Genomic DNA, 16,593 nt, shown 5'->3' on the forward strand with positions numbered 1-16,593 from the left:
TCCATTTTATAAAATAATACAAGTCAATATTTGTTCTTTTAACATGGTGCCAATTCCTCCCATCGCAATCTCCCTCCCCCCCGTTCACGTCTTTCTCTCTGAGCAAGCGGGCCTGCCGCTCGCTCTATGTCGCTGCCACTTTAGATCTCTCTGTCTCTCTTTATGTTTGTCGGTCTGCCTCGGGATTTTTGTTCTCAGTTACAGTTTCTGAGCCACTCCTCTCTCTTGCTGTGTGTGCGTGTATGTGTCTGTCTGTGTGCCTGTGTATGTGTACCCGCGCGCCTTTAGTTCCCTTCTCTGTCTATACTTGCGTCTCCCTCTCTCTCTCACACACACACACACCCTGTTATTTCTCGGTCACTGTATCTCTCTCTCTGTCTCTGCCCCCCCCCCCCCCTCTCTTTCTCTCTGTTCTCAGTCAGTATTTCTGCCTCTGGACACCCTGAAGGAATGAACCCACGTGACTAAACGGGGCGGTCGATCAGGAGCTGAAAAAAAAGCCATTTTGTTCGAGGAGCCTGTAGTAACAGCTTCAGCTAAACACTCTTTCTTCGCCCTGCTCCCGGCACCAGAGACGGCGGCCGCCCGATCAGCAGGTAGGGACCGCTTTAAAAAATATCCCACTTCCCCACCGGCCGGGGAGACTGAGCCTACCATCCGGCAGATGTCTTTACTCGAACGAAATTAGTGGTGCGGGATTGCTTGACATCGTATCGCTGTTTCCATTTCAAGATGGCCGCTTGCCTTGAATTCAATTCTACCGATCTGTTACTTTTCATTGTGTTTCTGCCGCTTGTCTCCGTTGTTTCGCTGCCTGTTTTTGCTGTGGTCGCTCGGTCTGACCCTAGACGTCCCCTTCGCCACCCAGTCCGTCCCATCAGTTGGCGGTCGGTGCTATTATTTGTTGGAAATTTGCCGTTGGGTGTCTGTGCCCAGCATAGGCTCCTAGCTGCTCGATCTGTCTCTCTCTCTCTCCCTCGCTCTCTCCCTCAATGCCCCCACTTCAACGTTGGTGAGTTTAGTGAGCCCGAGCCACTCTCTCACCGAACAGCAGTTCGAAATTGCTGTTTTTTCAAAGACAAGTAAAACTGGCCCGGCGCGGCCGCAAAGGTCACATACTTGGCTTCAGTTCACTCTTACTTTGAGCTCCGGTTTGCTTCACGGTCGCTCGGGAGAGCGTTGGGAAGCCCGATCGGCTCGGCTCGGCCAGCCTCGTGCGCAGAGAAAAATCCGACCGTCCTGAGATCGAGCACGGTTTAAAACTTCGTCCCAGGTTCCAGCGGCACAATTTTATAGAATCCAGTAGTACAGTGTGTAATGATTGTCACTGCCAGGGTCTAGTCGCAATCTCACTGACCCTGGCGTTTTTACGAACTTATTTCGCCCGAGCCCCTGTCTTGAAATACTTGGTAGCCTGTGTGGTTCGCCTCCCCCTTTCGAGACCCGGCTCGGTGAACTAAATCTCTACCCGGGTCAGGGGGAGTGAATACGGACGAGATGGTTGCATTTATTACTGTGTTTTTTAAATGTATGTGCGAACGGGTTGGCAAAACGTTTGCTGAGCACCAAATCCAGAAGTTTATGTCCGTGTCCGGACTTTAGTTCGGGCTGTAGTTCTGGTTAGTTATAACGAAACTATACTTAAACGCGTTAAACTTAGTGCACGTGCCGTGTGTTTTGAACTGGAGGTGGATATATTTATTCTCTTTGATGTTAGCAGTTTGGATAACTTTGCATTCCCGAGCGTGTTTTAAACTCACCGCGATCGTAGTAAAGGATTTCTCTGTGAAAATAGATACTTCAAATTGAGAATTTATTTTGTTCATGATCAGTAACATGAAAGTCAGCATGGAACTCGCGTTTATTTTAGTCCTAGTTTATATGGTGCGAAGTCGGTGCCTGTTTTAACCCAACTCATTGGATATAGAGACTAATACAATTTCGGCGTTTCTTGCATATACAGTATAACTTTAATCCATTTCCCTGATTTGGGTAGCGTCACTCGAGGTCGCAACAACAGTAGGTAATCAAAGTGCCATGCAAAGTCGTTACGGAAACTGTTCTATGGTTTAGGGACGGGGATATTTGTGCTTGCGGGAGACTGGGGCAGTGTGGATATCATATGAAGTCGCAATTCTTGAACAAGAGTAGATTTAAAAATTAAACCTGCAAGTGGATTTGTGTGAGGGAGAAAGAGAGAATCAGGGCGTTTCGGTTTGAAATGGAGGGTACAGAGGGGTGTGTTTGTGTCTCGATACTAGAAGCGTGTCGTGAATGTTCTCTGCAAATTACACATTGACCTCCTCGGCGCAACTAAATGGATCAGGTCAGAAATACAAGAATCGCTCTTTATCATTTAAATATATATGATTAGATTGAGAGGCGCGTCTCAGCCCCAATTTAGGAGTATTACATGCGAACGGGAAGTGGGGAGCGGCTGGGAGGAAAATTCCTGGGCACACGGCCAGTTTGTGGATTTCCTGACGGTGCTGTGTTGTCCACCGTAAAGCGAAAGTCTCTGCTGTTATTCTCACCCGCTCCCCCTCCCCTTTAATTCACCCCAGAACCCTTTCATCGCACGCCCCCCCAGTTGATCATGGTAACTGAGTTTATGTGTTGAGGAACGGGTTGGCGATTGGAAAGTGTTTGGGGGAAGTTAATAGTTTGCTCCGCGTGTTTAATATAGAGCGGCTCAGGACTCTGCTATAGCTCATTACTCAAAACCATGTGATACAACACTTTCTTAAAAAAACAGCAAACTTTTTGACACAGTCTTCTTTCCGAATAGCGTATCCGGCTCCCAGTCACTGCAATTTCCCTTGATATACCACCGTAACCAACCGATGTTTTCTGCGGGAGCCATTGAACGTCAATTCCACGGCCAACCCTCCTCGGCAGCCGCACTGAAAGGCCGAAGTAGCCCACGCAACGAATTCGGGAACAGCGCCGGCATTCATTGTCCTCCCTCCCATCGACAATTAAACGCAATAAGCGGAATACCAACACGAAAGCAGTTAGATGTCGAGTTGCACAACTTCCAGATGTTAAACGTGTCCACGACTATCTGCCCGTTAAATATACAACCCCAATATATATCATGTCTGTAACTAAAGTGTCCCCGACAATTAGAAATTCCCCTCCACTAGCCATGTCCGATTGAAGACGTCCGACGCACACATTGTCCTACACCTCTTAAGGTGGACGTCCAGGCTTCCGACAACACTCATTGTCGCTCATTTCTTAATGTGGTTCTGTGTCAACTCGGGTTACTCTGAAAGTTGACTAGCATTTTGCTTTTAATTCCACCTTTCATCCTTCCTACCATTAATTACCGCCTCAAGCAACGACAAGGTTGGTGTTCGCGAGGAAATGAGTTAGATTCGATTAGGTTTTTACTAATCGGAATGAAATCATACGTCTGCCTGTCAAAAGGAAACTAACTACATTCTGGCACATTCCGCAGTCCGTACAACAGAAATTTATTCTGTTGGTTAGTCATACCACATTAGCAGGCCTCTCACAACCAAGAAACATTTCATGTCTAAACATTCCTAGAATTATATCTCTTATTCATAAGGTACTTTAACCATAACGTACACATTAAAACCGCGATCTTTTCTGCATCTTTATGTAAAAATCTAGTCGTATATATATATCGACAATCAGTAGGCTCATCTCAGTGATAGGTTGGTAACAATTCGAATGATATTTGGAAAATTGTCCTGAAAGTCACAATGGCAAAGTACGTTTAATTGGCTGCGATTCCCCGTGTCCCGCCGGGCTGCTTAGTAATAAGAACACCATGCTTGAAAACTGGGTTGCCCTCGCAAGTTCACGGATCATAGGAATGGGACCAGGAAAGGGATGTACTGGCGTGGGGGGGGGGGGGGGATACCCGTATCTCCGCAGAAAATCCTTAGTCTAGATTTGAACTGCTGTGGGAACAATAAGTTGTCTTACAATGTAAAACCTCATGTCCTGTAGACATCTTAAAATTGACAAACACCGAGTTTCTTTACTACTATTTATTTCATAATTCCTTTTGTTACGAAGAGCTGTTTTATATCTCCAATGTCTGCACTGAATCCCGGGCTGGTATCATTTACGTCACAGGCCCGCATTGTTTACTTGGATGAACCGCAATACACAGATTTGAGTTCTGTTCCTCTACCCCTTATCGATACAATTGTTGGGCATTCGCGCTACAGTAATCAGCAGCATAGGTGACCTTTTAAAGCAAAACGGTTAGGCAATGAACTTGTCTAAAATTCATTGAACAATGCGTTTGTATCTATAATATGTGCGAACAGTGTTTAAGTTCCAGTTCTGCCCTGTAATATTATTGCTACATTCATGGATTTTAATCGTGTTATTGTGAAGTCCAAACACTTGGAGATAGACTTAAATTTTTACAACTCCGTAGACAATACATGTGATGGAGGGGTTCTGAAACATTGCGTGATTTTCCCTCCTCTCCTCGCTATTACTCAGGTAGATGGGGGAACTGTCGACCAATTTTACAGCGACGAGTTTTATTTCCCCCAGCTGGTGTTTGCGAGTAAAATCTTCCAGTGGCGCTTGGCATCTTTTTGTTAGACCAAACAATTCGCATTTACAGCCGATTCTTGGCGATGGTGGCGTTCTGCAGGCGGGAAATCTAATCCACCGCGAAAGCAGAGGAAGCGCTCTGGCCTGCATCATTGGTTCAAAATCAAATAGCCAATAATCACTGAGGGGAGGGCGCGAGGTGGTGTGTGGGGTGGTTTGAGAGGAAATAGTAGCAATGGTGGAATCTCGGAGGGTGGCAGGGGGTGGGGCTTTGGTGGGTGTCATATGACCTGTAATTTGTATCTGTCAAAGTTCTGTATCTATAATCCGGGGTTCTCCCATTAGATAACTTCATTATCACCGACTTTAAAGTAAACGAGCAACTTGAAAGATGTTAAACATAGATGACCGAAAAATGTTCTTTATAAAACTGCAAATGTTGACAGTTTTCCTAAAGCGTCACAGTCATGCCGATGACGTCTGTCGCAAATTCTGGAGTATGATTTAAGTCATAATAAAAAGTCATGATTTCCCGGGCGCTTTGTCCATTTCTGGATACAGCATTTGGATTTCAGAATCAGGTTTAATATCACTTACATATGTCGTGAAATTTATTGTTTAGCGGCAGAAGTACAGTGCAATAAGTAAAAGCTATAAATGACAGTAAGACATATCTATAATATATATGTAACTAAATTAAATAAGCAGTGTAAAAAGAGAGCAGAAATGGAGAGGCAGTGTTCATAAGTTGGTTCATTGTCCATTCAGAAATCTGATGGCGGAGGGGAAGAAGCTATTCCTGAATCGTTGAGTGTGTGCCTTCAGGCTCCTCTACCTACTCCCTGATGGTAGCAATGAGATGAGGGCACGTTCTGGGTGATGGGGGTCCTTAATGATGGATGCTGCCTTTTTGAAGCATCTTCTTATGAAGATGTCCTCGACGATGGGGAAGCTAGAGCCCACGATTTGACCGAATTTTCAACCCTCTGCAGCTTTTTTTTCCAGATTCAAAACCAGCTTTATCACTGAACTCTTCGTGGTGTCTGAATGCTAAGTATGAATTCATTCCTTAGCAGAGTGAAGCGTTCATATTTTTTAAATCATGTCTGCAATACAGAGAAGCAGCATCCACGTCAGGACCACCGGACTCAATAACAGTTACTTTCCCCAAGCAGTAAGGCTGATCAACGCCTCCACCCAGTAACCCACCCCTCCACACCCACATTTCCCGTTAGAGTCTCCTATTGTTACTTTATAGACATAGAAGCAATCGATGTATATAAGCTATCTTATGTGTTTATATTTATGGTTTTTATTGTTGTTCTTTAGTTGATTGTGTTTTTGTGCTGCAGTCGGATCCTGAGTAACAATTATCTCGTTCTCTTTTACACTTGTGTACTAGAAATGATATTAAACAATCTTGAACCTTGACGTGTCCCATCTCCAAACCCGCTACTGGTCAGTGTACCGGCGGAGTGAGACAGTTTTTCTCAGCTGCTCTGAAAGGTAAAGTCGGTCATGGGAAAGGGCCCATCTGCAGATCAAACAGACCCCAACCCTTGCAGTCTGAAACCTGCACGGATAAAGGTAAACACACATTCATAGACACATAAGTACTCAGTACAAATACACTTCACACACACATACCCATCACGTACAGTTATGCCCACTCAGAAAAGAATGGATTCCCGTTTATAGACACACAATTAGTAAATTGGTAACGTTGTTATTACTGTAAATAGGTAACATTATTATTTGCACATGTGCCAAGGTACAGTGAAAAACGTGTCCATGCTGATCAATTCATTACAACAGTGCATTCAGGTAAAACAATAACAGAATGCAGTGAGGTGAACTACAGACACAGTGCAGTGCAGGCAGACACAGGTGCACTGTGATAGACATGGATCCTGTGGTCAAGAGTCCATCTTATCGTTTCGGGTTCGTTCAATAGCCTTTTTATTCAATAGTCTCCAAGCATACATGTCCTCATACGCCAATCCATTGCACATTCATGACAACACACACACACAATCACTGCAAACTCTCCCATTAGCTCACGCTCTCACATGCACAAGTCTCACGCCCAAATACTTAATCACAACACAGGATCCCGATTTCAAAATACCTTACAAAGAAACATGTACTTAAGCACACGTAGACACGGAGGGTTCACAGTCAAACGCTGACAGTCTGGTTGCTGGTAATCCTTTAAACTAATTGATATCTTGGCTGAAACATACGCCAATATCTAAAATGGATTTCGCAGAGCTGGGTTTAATTTTCAGGTATGGCTGATGGGTTTCCACACTATCGCTTGTTAACTGTATGTACAGATTTTTTTCCGCGGGGAGAGCGTGGAGTGGGGAAATCTTCAGAAGTGTAACGACGGTCGCTATAGTAACCAGAAGTAGGCTCAGTAGCCGTTGTCCACGTCTCTACATGCACAGGGTTATACTGCTTTACAAAATATACGGGAAGGACTGCGCTCGGGCTAATTCAATGCAAAGACGTTATTATGTCGCGTGGTGAATATTTCACGCGCTGCCGCGACGCGAAGGAGTATTTTCAACATGTTATTAACATGTGTGACCCCCGCGTAATAGGTTGCATCATAAATTGAATGTTAAATGTTCATTGGATCATTTATCTCATTTTGTATGGATCTGTGTGTGTGTGTGTGTGTGTGTGTGTGTGTGTGTGTGTGTCTGTGTGTGTGTGTGTGTGTGTGTGTGAGAGAGAGAGTGTATGTGTGTGTGTGAAAGAGAGAGAATGTGCAAAGTGAACAAGAGATTGACTCGCTATTTGTAATTAATCTGCGTCAGCAGTCTGCTGGAAAGCTGTGAGCATGTGCTATACAGGAGGCACAGATCAGACGTGCGGCGGGATTAAGACAATTCCAATATTGCGGACACGAGTGTCGCATTCACAGTTTAACAGATGTTTACACTCGGTAGCTTGGAGGCCCAGCCTAGCGAGCTGGTGATTACCAAAACCCTGTACTAACCTGGGCAAAATTATGGCCGATCCTTCCTTTGCGTTCGAAATGTACAGTCATGCCATCGGGGTCACGATACCGACCTCAAAACCACCAAGGTGTCCTGCTGTCTATACAAGTAACCATCCATGTTATGTATGTCCCAGCACATGTATGACCCGCAGCTGACGTTAAAGGCCACGCAGTAATGTTCGTGGAGAAACTGACATTGTTGGATGGGAAACGCCGTACACAATAAGTTGGGGTAGGTATACCGATAAGAGTTTGGGTCTCCTGAGATTTTATGTGCATGCATGTTTTATTTCAAGATTCAAGATTGTTTAATAGCATTTTCAGTACACAAGAGTAAGAATAAAATAGTTTATACCCCTCATACGATGCAGCACAAAAAATAATAAGACAAAAAACACAATACTAATAACACAACAAATATGAATACATAAGATAGCTTATATACATAGATTGTATGTCCATAAAGTGACGCTGGGCACAGGAGTGTCTGTACATCAGGTGACTCTGACAGGAAATGATAAAGGTGGTGGTTGGGGGGCGGGGTTAGTGAGTGGAGGTGTTGATCAGATTTACTGCTTGGGGAAATTACCTGTTTCTGAGTCCGGTGGCCCTGTCATGGATGCGACATAGCCTCCTCCCTGATGGGAATGGGTCAAATAGTTCATCAGCAGAGTGGGTGGGATCCTTCATGATGTTACTGACCTTTTTCCGGCACCTTTCTGTATTTGTCCTTGATGATAGGGTGGCTGGTGCCAGTGATGCGTTCCGCAATATATCCGAGTCAAAATAATTTGCGAACCTGTTCCTCGTACTGGTCGAAGACAAAGATCTTTTATTTCATAAAGAGCTGGTAGACTATTTCGTATGGCCCCAGAAGCTATAACTACCAGCGCCCTCCTTTGCCTGCCAATGCAGTTTCATACTCACGGTGTGTGTGTGTGTGTGTGTGTGTGTGTGTGTGTGTGTGTGTGTGAGAGAGAGAGAGAGAGAGAGAGCGAGCTGTATGACCAACGCTCATTCTCAACTACGTACTCGACTGCTGAATATTTATAACTCGTTTTGCCTCACCAATATTTTGCCACAATCCTTTACCTCCTGTCCCGAAATTGATCGATTAATATGGAATTGACATGGTAATCGAGTAAAAACAAGGGCATTTTAAAATTATAACATGGCCTTAATAAGGGACCATTGTCTCCTCTTACCCGCTGTCTGTAATACAGTGGCGATTCCATGTAAACATGCCAGGCTGCAGTGGAGCAGTCTATAATAACGGCGCCTCTCCGGTGAACTTATATTAGTCGTTGAGTAGAAGGGAAGTGGCAGGGTTCCCATTTATAAACAGTTTGCCTGCAGGAACCATTAGCAACTTTCGATTTAGACTTAAGAAAACGGAAGGCTGGAAGGGGGGGGGGGGTAGGTGGGAGTTCTTATTTGTCATTTTGCTAACGGAGACCGCGTTATTCTCTGTATCACTCGGTACATCCTCTGCTAAAAGATCCACCCGAAGCTGAAGTGCTCGCGAATGAATAAGGACAAGCCATGGCTATGCAATAATTTCTGAACGAATAATAATCCACGTACTAAATATTAGAGTAACGACTTCTGTACTTCTCAGCTTTACGTCTATGGTTAGAAATTAATTGTGGTCACGTGTTGAAGTTAGACTGCACTCGAGAGTCACGCAGTAATTTCCCTTCTAAGAGTTGATTAGAAGACCAACCCGCACGAGTAGATTGAACAGCAAGTAATGGAGTCCGAGTTTTGTAGGAGGCGTAAGTGGCTAATCCCTGACTTTCTGCAATGAAGTATTTGAGAAATATGCTTACGTACAGGAGTGGATAACACACACACACAGAGCTATTTATACCCTGTTGCTTGGTAACCGCGTCTATATCTGAAGCTACATTTGAGGTAAAGCTGGTATATATAGTGGATGGGAAACACCAGACCAGAAGAAAGGTATCAGTGTTTGATCTAAGTCTGGCAATCCGTTTCCCTCCGTGGGATGATCTTTCACAAGTCTAATGTAAAAAAATACATAGAAATAAAGGAAATAAATAGCTTACTTTCCAAGTACAGGTCAAACAAGCCTCGTTATTCACTTTTTAATAAGTACCTTGTAATATTTTTTAAAAGAAGATACACGAAACTTTTCTTTCTATCACTCAGCAATTGGCGTTTTTGTAAGCTAGATCCATAGCACCAAAATATCTTGGCAATGGAAAACATGGTTCATTAGATTTCGGACAATGAAATTGGATGCGGTCATCAACCTACCAAATCAGAGGCACAAATTCACCAGCTGTAATATTTAAATGTTTTTCTATTGCAAAATGTAACGCAAATGATTCCCAAATTAACCCAAAAACCCTCCTAAAAATGATGATTGTGAGGTTTGAAGTTTTTGAAAGGGACCGTTCCTTTTTTTTTGCTGAACTCGAAGGCGAGCAGAAAAGCGCCTTTTGTATTAAACGTGGGCTTTCTGGCATTCTCACTTGCTCTTTGCGTTGTCTCAATGGACTGTAAACTGAGCTTTCAGCAGATTACACGCGTGACATGCTTCTGCTTGAGAAATTATCTCCGAAAACGTGGTGGAAATCACCTGAGACGTTAAGCAGATGCTACCTTTAACCGCCCAGTATTTCCAACATTTTTTGTTTTCATTTAAGGAGCATAATATTCGTTCACGAATACGAGGTTCACGAGAACGAGCCCGGGAATGAAAGGGTTAACGTATGAGATGCGTTCGGTGGCTCTGGACCTGTACTCGCTCGAGTTTAGAAGAATGAGGGGGAAGCTCATTGAAATCGATCGAATATTGAAAGCCCTATATAGAGTGGACGTGAAAAAGGTGTTTCCTATAATGGGGAAGTCTAGATCTAGAGAGCACGACCTCAGAACATAAGGATGTCCCTTTAGAACAGAATGAGAAAGAATTTATTTTGTCAGGCGTTGGTGAATCTACGGAATTCATTGGCGTAGACGGCTGCGGAGGCCAAGTCATTATGTATATTTAAGGCGGAGGTTGAAAGGTTCTTGATTAGTTAGGGCGTCAAAAGTTACGCGGATGAAGGCAGGAGAATGGGGTTGAGAGGGATAATAAATCAGCCTTGAGGGAATGGTGGAGCAGACTCAAGGAGCCGAATGGCCCAATTCTGCTCCTTTAGTTGCAGAGTCTTCATTGATGTTGTTGCCTTTTGCATCCTTATATTCAGCACGTTTCACGGAGTATTGGGGATTTGTTGTTGATTGAGAAGTTACACGTTTTAAGATGTTAATATTTCAGGTTCTCCTCCCCCCAATCTCGCTTTAGCGCAGGGCAACCGGCGACATCGCTTTCCTACACAGCGTAAGACTGTTTCGCTTTTAGGGAAGCAAAAAAAAAGTCCATTGTAATTAACTTCGTTCATCCTTTTGAGGGACCTCACAGCCAGGCTTTCTAAATCAATCCCCGTTCTCTATTCAACAAAGCTAGGAATTCAGAAATTTCTATTGTATCGAAATTATCAGTGAAGTCAATGTGAAGTTGACCCGGGAAGATTGTTGCCTTGATGAACCCTTTCAATACTGTTACCAGACTTGTACATGAACTGTATCAACCATAACTCAATGCGTCACTTAAGTTACTTTCTTATCTCTTTAGAGTCCACTGCATCTAAAATGCACCGAACTACTCGGATCAAAATTACAGAGCTGAATCCTCATCTGATGTGTGCCCTGTGCGGGGGATATTTTATAGACGCTACAACAATCATTGAATGTCTACACTCATGTGAGTTTTATTTTAACGTGCGCTTTTATGTAAACCTAAGTAACACCAATTTCTCCTCTAACAGTTGGCTTATCAGCTGTTAAAGCTTCACTTCATTCTTTAAAAAACTTTCTTAATCATACTTACAGCAGTTTAATTCTTTGTAAAGTTATGATTCATATTTTGTTTTGCAATCAGAGTGCATGCTATCTTAAGTAACGCTAATAAGATACTAGAGGAACTCAGGCGCTCAGGTCCTCAGACTCAACAGAGGCCAAAATGTGACTGTTTATTCCTATCTATAAATGCTGCTTGACTTGCTGAGTTGCTCTTCTTCTTAAGCCCATCACCTGTACTGGGGTATTGGCAGCGGCCAGCAACTCAGAGTCTGTGTCCTGGGCTGAAGGTCGATCATCCCTGTGGCTTTCGCTTTCACCATGTGACTTCATATGTCTTCTAGGTGAAGATCCTTCCTCTTCCAGGGATGAGGTCTTTGGAGCTTCTGTTCCTTTTTTAACGGGATGGGGTTGCTAGCCCCATGCCCAACCGCCTCCTTTCACAGCCATGGGACTGTCCATGGCAGAGTTCACTTGCTGAGTTCCTCCAGCCTTTTGTATGTACTACTCTGGATTTCCAACATCTGCAGAATCTCTTATGTTTATCACGCTGGCACATTTAGAATTATTATCTTCCACAGCTAATAGACTGAAATCAGCTGGCATATTAAAATAGCATGATTTTCACATTTTATTTAAAGAAGTTGCCCCGCGGCCCCCCCCATGGAGAGTGATAATTAACTGAGTGAGGCGTGGCTGTGAAAGTAAAATTACTAGATTTATTTATCTTGCACAGCTAATTGACAAAGCAGCTCACATATTAAGACGGAATGATTTCCACGTTGTTTAAAGAAATCTCCTTCACAGACAGTGATAATTAACTGAATGAAGAGCAGTTGGAAAAGTGTAGTATTACTAGATTTATTTATCTTACACAGCTAATGGACTCAAATCAGCTTGCATATTTTGATAAAGTTAGTAAGTACAAAATTACTGGCTTGCACTGGGAATTATGTTGCAATATACCACTTTTGTTTTGGTGGAGGTGCCTTGTCTTCCGAAACCCGCTTTCTTTAAAATCATTAGATGTCTTTGTTGTCACTACACATATATCAGTGGCCCGCGAATGTTGAAGCAGATGGGAGCTACAGAGTTTTGCACTCCCCCCCCCCCCCCACCCAGTCACCTTATCGGAGCGTAGGAGTGACCCTTGCACCCGTACTGAGAGTTTCAGAAGTGGGATCAGGTGTTTAACGTCGCCCAGTATACCCATAATATTCCTTTATCGTTGATCTTCGTCTGTCGCTCAAAATTTACCCCAGTGGCCACAAATGATGCAGATATCTAAGATGAACCTACAATGTCCACCTAGGTAGGAGAAGAGGATGTAACACAATCTGATGGTTCATGTGACGTGTCGGAACAGCTGGAGCTTTGTTTGGCTTATTGCTGAGGTCGTGGTAATCCTTTCATTATGCTAAATCCCTCGCAAACCTCCCCTTCTCCAACAAGGTAACAATGTTTGTGTGTTTCTATCCATCCAAAGTACAAATTACAGACAAAATGTAAAGCTGTTACTATAAAGTTGTTCCCATCACCAGTTAATCAAAAGACATTGTTAATTGCATGTATTCATTTGAACTATTAAATTTTTACAATATCAAAACTAGATGACATCACACTTGTGTATTTTAAATTTACGCTGCATTTGGGATTTTCCAGATTTCAAAATTTCTTGGTATGCACAAGTACAGGTGCAATGAAAAACTTGCATCCTGTATGTATGATTATGATAAACAGAAGAGATTCTGCAGATGCTGGAAATCCAGAGTAACACACCCAAAATGCTGAAGGAACTCGGCAGGTCAGGCAGCATCAATGGAAAGGAATAATTACTCAACATTTCTGGCTGAGGCCCTTCATTCAGCATCCATACTTTATTGCTTTCTATAAAAGCTGCCTGACCTGCTGAGTTCCAACAGCATTTTGCACGTGTTACTCATAATACTGACAGGAGTAATGCATGTTAAGTATGTGATGATCATGAAATTGTATTCTGAAAGTAGTATCATTTTGTTGCCGGGTCATTCCATTGCACTGTTCATTTGAACATTTATTTTGTTATACCTATGTTATTTAAAATATGCCTCTAATCACTTAAGATCATTTTGATTATTGGAAGCAAACTCCCAGTAATCAGTGGGAAACGATATATAGATACAATTAAAGTAACCATGCCACAAGACTACATCATACGTGGCAATGTGGATTCCAAAGAGTTTTATCACTGAATAAAGTAGTTCAAGAAGGAAGTTTGAGTAACAAAATTATCGCAGAAAGTTACAATATAAGAGAAAGAAATTAAATATTTGAGATGACCTTTGAAAATTATTCGGTCTATTTTGGGAAGTTAGTTGGGAGACTTTTCATTTGGTTATTATGTTAGATCCAGTTTGATAAATCAATTTCCATCATTTAATGACATGTGATTCAAAATCAATAACCTTATTTTTCCAATATATCTAAAGCATACTATTCTCCATTTAATTAAATTTCAATAGATTTGCTGTCGTGTGACAATATTCCAAATAATTAATATACAGTCAATTTCTCAACTGTGTTATGTGCTTGTGATCAATATCAAATGACTAGTATTTCCTACATGAAACAGCGGAACCAACACCTTTACTGAAATCAATGAATTTCACTTTACTCTCTGAACCTTAGAAGCTCGAAGCTTGAGTCAAGTATCTGACCGCATGTCTGTGCAAACAATTTCAATTGCAAATTAAAATTACAGGTTTGAAATAACTCACCAAAGCCAAGTTTTCTGCGTAAAAATAATGAAAAATGCTTAAATTACACCACTGCAAACACTTCTATCTGCTCCGTCCTCTAGATAAAGCAACCAGCTTTCAAATCAGATGAATCCCTCCTGACAATCTCTACAGACCGTACTATTTGCAAACAGGCCCACTTAATATTTCTTTATAATGCACATGCGACTTTCATTTTTCAAGTTGTTTACTTGCTACCAAACTCTGGAAAGTCATGAGGATTTAGTAAGTTTTTTCCCCACAGAGAGGTAGATCATTTTTCTTCCTGTAATCTCTCATTTTTTTCAATTCCCCTCCCCTTAATTTGTTTGCAGTCAACGATCAGTCAGAACCATTCAAATGAAATGATTCAGGGTTTTGAAAAGTGAATTATAACGCTCCTTTCACATTGTAAATATTGTATTTTGCCAGCAAAAATGTAAGATGCTCCTCGACTGAGCTATCTTGTGTGTCTGGATAAATTCTGTAAATTGGTAGTTTTTTGTTTAAGTTTAATGTTGGCATGAGAGAGCAATAATACTTTCCAAGTTTGGTTCTAATTCTATTAAGGGTTTATAATATCTTTCATGCACTTTATAAAGTCCATGCAAAACTACTTTACTCACCATACAAGATTTGTTTTAAGATCCATGGTTTCTTCCATATTCAGAGATTCTTCACCTTGCAATATTTGTAAATGTATTCTCTGTTCACTCCTGTTTAGATTCCAAATGATCTGCATTTCATGAAGTCTTGATTTAGTGTGTTGCGAAAGGATGACTTTGTTTTTGGAAGTCGAAGTGATGTTAATTATGTGACAGCAAAACCTAACTTGAAGGCTGGACTGGTTTTCTTTGTCTCTGCAGACACCAGAGTTTAGTGGTCTGCATGGGGTTGTCATGACGGCGTGTGATCATGTGACTTTCCACGATGTGTTACCGGATTGAGTTTACTGATGGCCGTGAAGGAGAATAGGCTGTTCACGTGTCATATTTCATAATGAATATCAATGGCAGACTGCACATTTATTGCCTGTCACAGCAATCGTACTTAGTATAGTTAGGAAAAAAGAGCTCACTTAGTGTACCCGAAACTTAAAGAACTAAAGACCTCTTGATTTAATAATTATCCCTCCATCGAAAACATTTAGTTTTATTAGTTGGAGGTTTTAAGAGTAGTAACTATTTGAAACACTAACTTCCATGAAGTAGCGAGCAAAAGTGGCCTTAAATAGAAAATTCCAAACCATGGAAGGTTGTGAGGCAAATTTAAGGTTTAAAGAGTTAAGGTGGTTTGATGGACTTAAGAAACTGACTAGTTTTGAGCATGGACAAGTGATGTGATAGGCTTCAAGTCCTGAATAACAAACTCTGCCCCCAAGCTCATTAAGAGTGAATGTTCTCTATATGAACTAAACACATCTTTAGCCGTTTCTGAACACTTCAAAACATCCAAAGTAGTGTTTCCTTTCAATCACATGGACATAGTTTTTTTTGTCAGAAACCCTTGGGCGAATGGCCATCTTAAATACAAGAATTCAAACCATTGCTCAAAAAGAGTTCAAAATTTGCCAACCAATTGCTCAATGAAACCATGGTTGTGAACTTGTTAGGAAGTTTTATTTGAAACCTGGCAAAAAAGTAAAATTATTATTAGCCAATTGAATAAAAATTAAAAATTATATTACAAAGAAGGCTTGATAGAGGCTATACTTCATTAGGAGTTTGAGGAGACTTGGTATGTCACCAAAGACTCCAGCAAATTTCTACAGATGTACCGTGGAGAGCACTCTGACTGGTTGCCTCACCATCTGGTATGGATCCCATCTGTATGGGATCAGATAAAGCTGCAGGAAGTTGCGTTCTCAGTGAGCTCCATCATCGGCACTAGCATCGAGGACATCTTCAAAAGGTGGCATCTATCATTAAGGACACTCATCACCTAGGACATACTCTCCTCTCATTGCTATCATCAAGGAGGAGGTCCAGGAGCCTGAAAACACACACTTAATGTTCACAGGAACAACTTCTTTCCCTTTATCAGCAGATTTCTGAATGGACAATGAGCCCATGTACACTACTTCACTATTTTTTTTGCTCTCTATTTGCACTAATTTAATTTAATATATACAGTACTGTGCAAATGGCTTGTGTACCCTATTGCTGGTTTCAGATATATGGCCCCCACAGAGCCGTGATCTCAACATCACCGAGGCTGCCTGGGATTACCCGGAGAGGCAGATGCAAACGAGATAGCCAAAGTCTGCAGAAGGATTGTGGCAAGTTCTCCAAAGTGCTTGGAACAACCTACCAGCTGATTTTCTTAGAAAGCTGCATGATGGTGTACCTAAGAGAATTTAGAAATTTTTCATTTCATTATTTTTGAAAGCATTTTTGCTTTACAGATTTT

At 42.0% G+C, this 16,593-nt stretch overlaps 1 protein-coding gene across 2 annotated transcripts in view; it reads left to right on the forward strand.

Annotated features, from left to right (window-relative positions):
- The first annotated feature begins 415 nt into the window (after positions 1-415).
- LOC132384977 (polycomb complex protein BMI-1-like) overlaps positions 416-16,593 on the forward strand; it is a 42,767-nt gene continuing 26,589 nt past the window's right edge. Inside the window, exons 1-4 of one of the 2 annotated variants that reach the window (XM_059956679.1) lie at positions 416-596; positions 5,951-6,135; positions 7,693-7,790; positions 11,205-11,333. In XM_059956679.1, coding sequence (XP_059812662.1) covers positions 11,222-11,333 — 112 coding nt within the window. In that variant the 5' untranslated portion in view covers positions 416-596; positions 5,951-6,135; positions 7,693-7,790; positions 11,205-11,221. The remainder of the gene's footprint in view (positions 597-5,950; positions 6,136-7,692; positions 7,791-11,204; positions 11,334-16,593) is intronic. The other variant, XM_059956678.1, reaches the window with a different exon arrangement.

The sequence above is a fragment of the Hypanus sabinus genome, chromosome X1 (assembly GCF_030144855.1).
Source record: "Hypanus sabinus isolate sHypSab1 chromosome X1, sHypSab1.hap1, whole genome shotgun sequence".
Classification (NCBI taxonomy): Eukaryota; Metazoa; Chordata; class Chondrichthyes; order Myliobatiformes; family Dasyatidae; genus Hypanus; species Hypanus sabinus.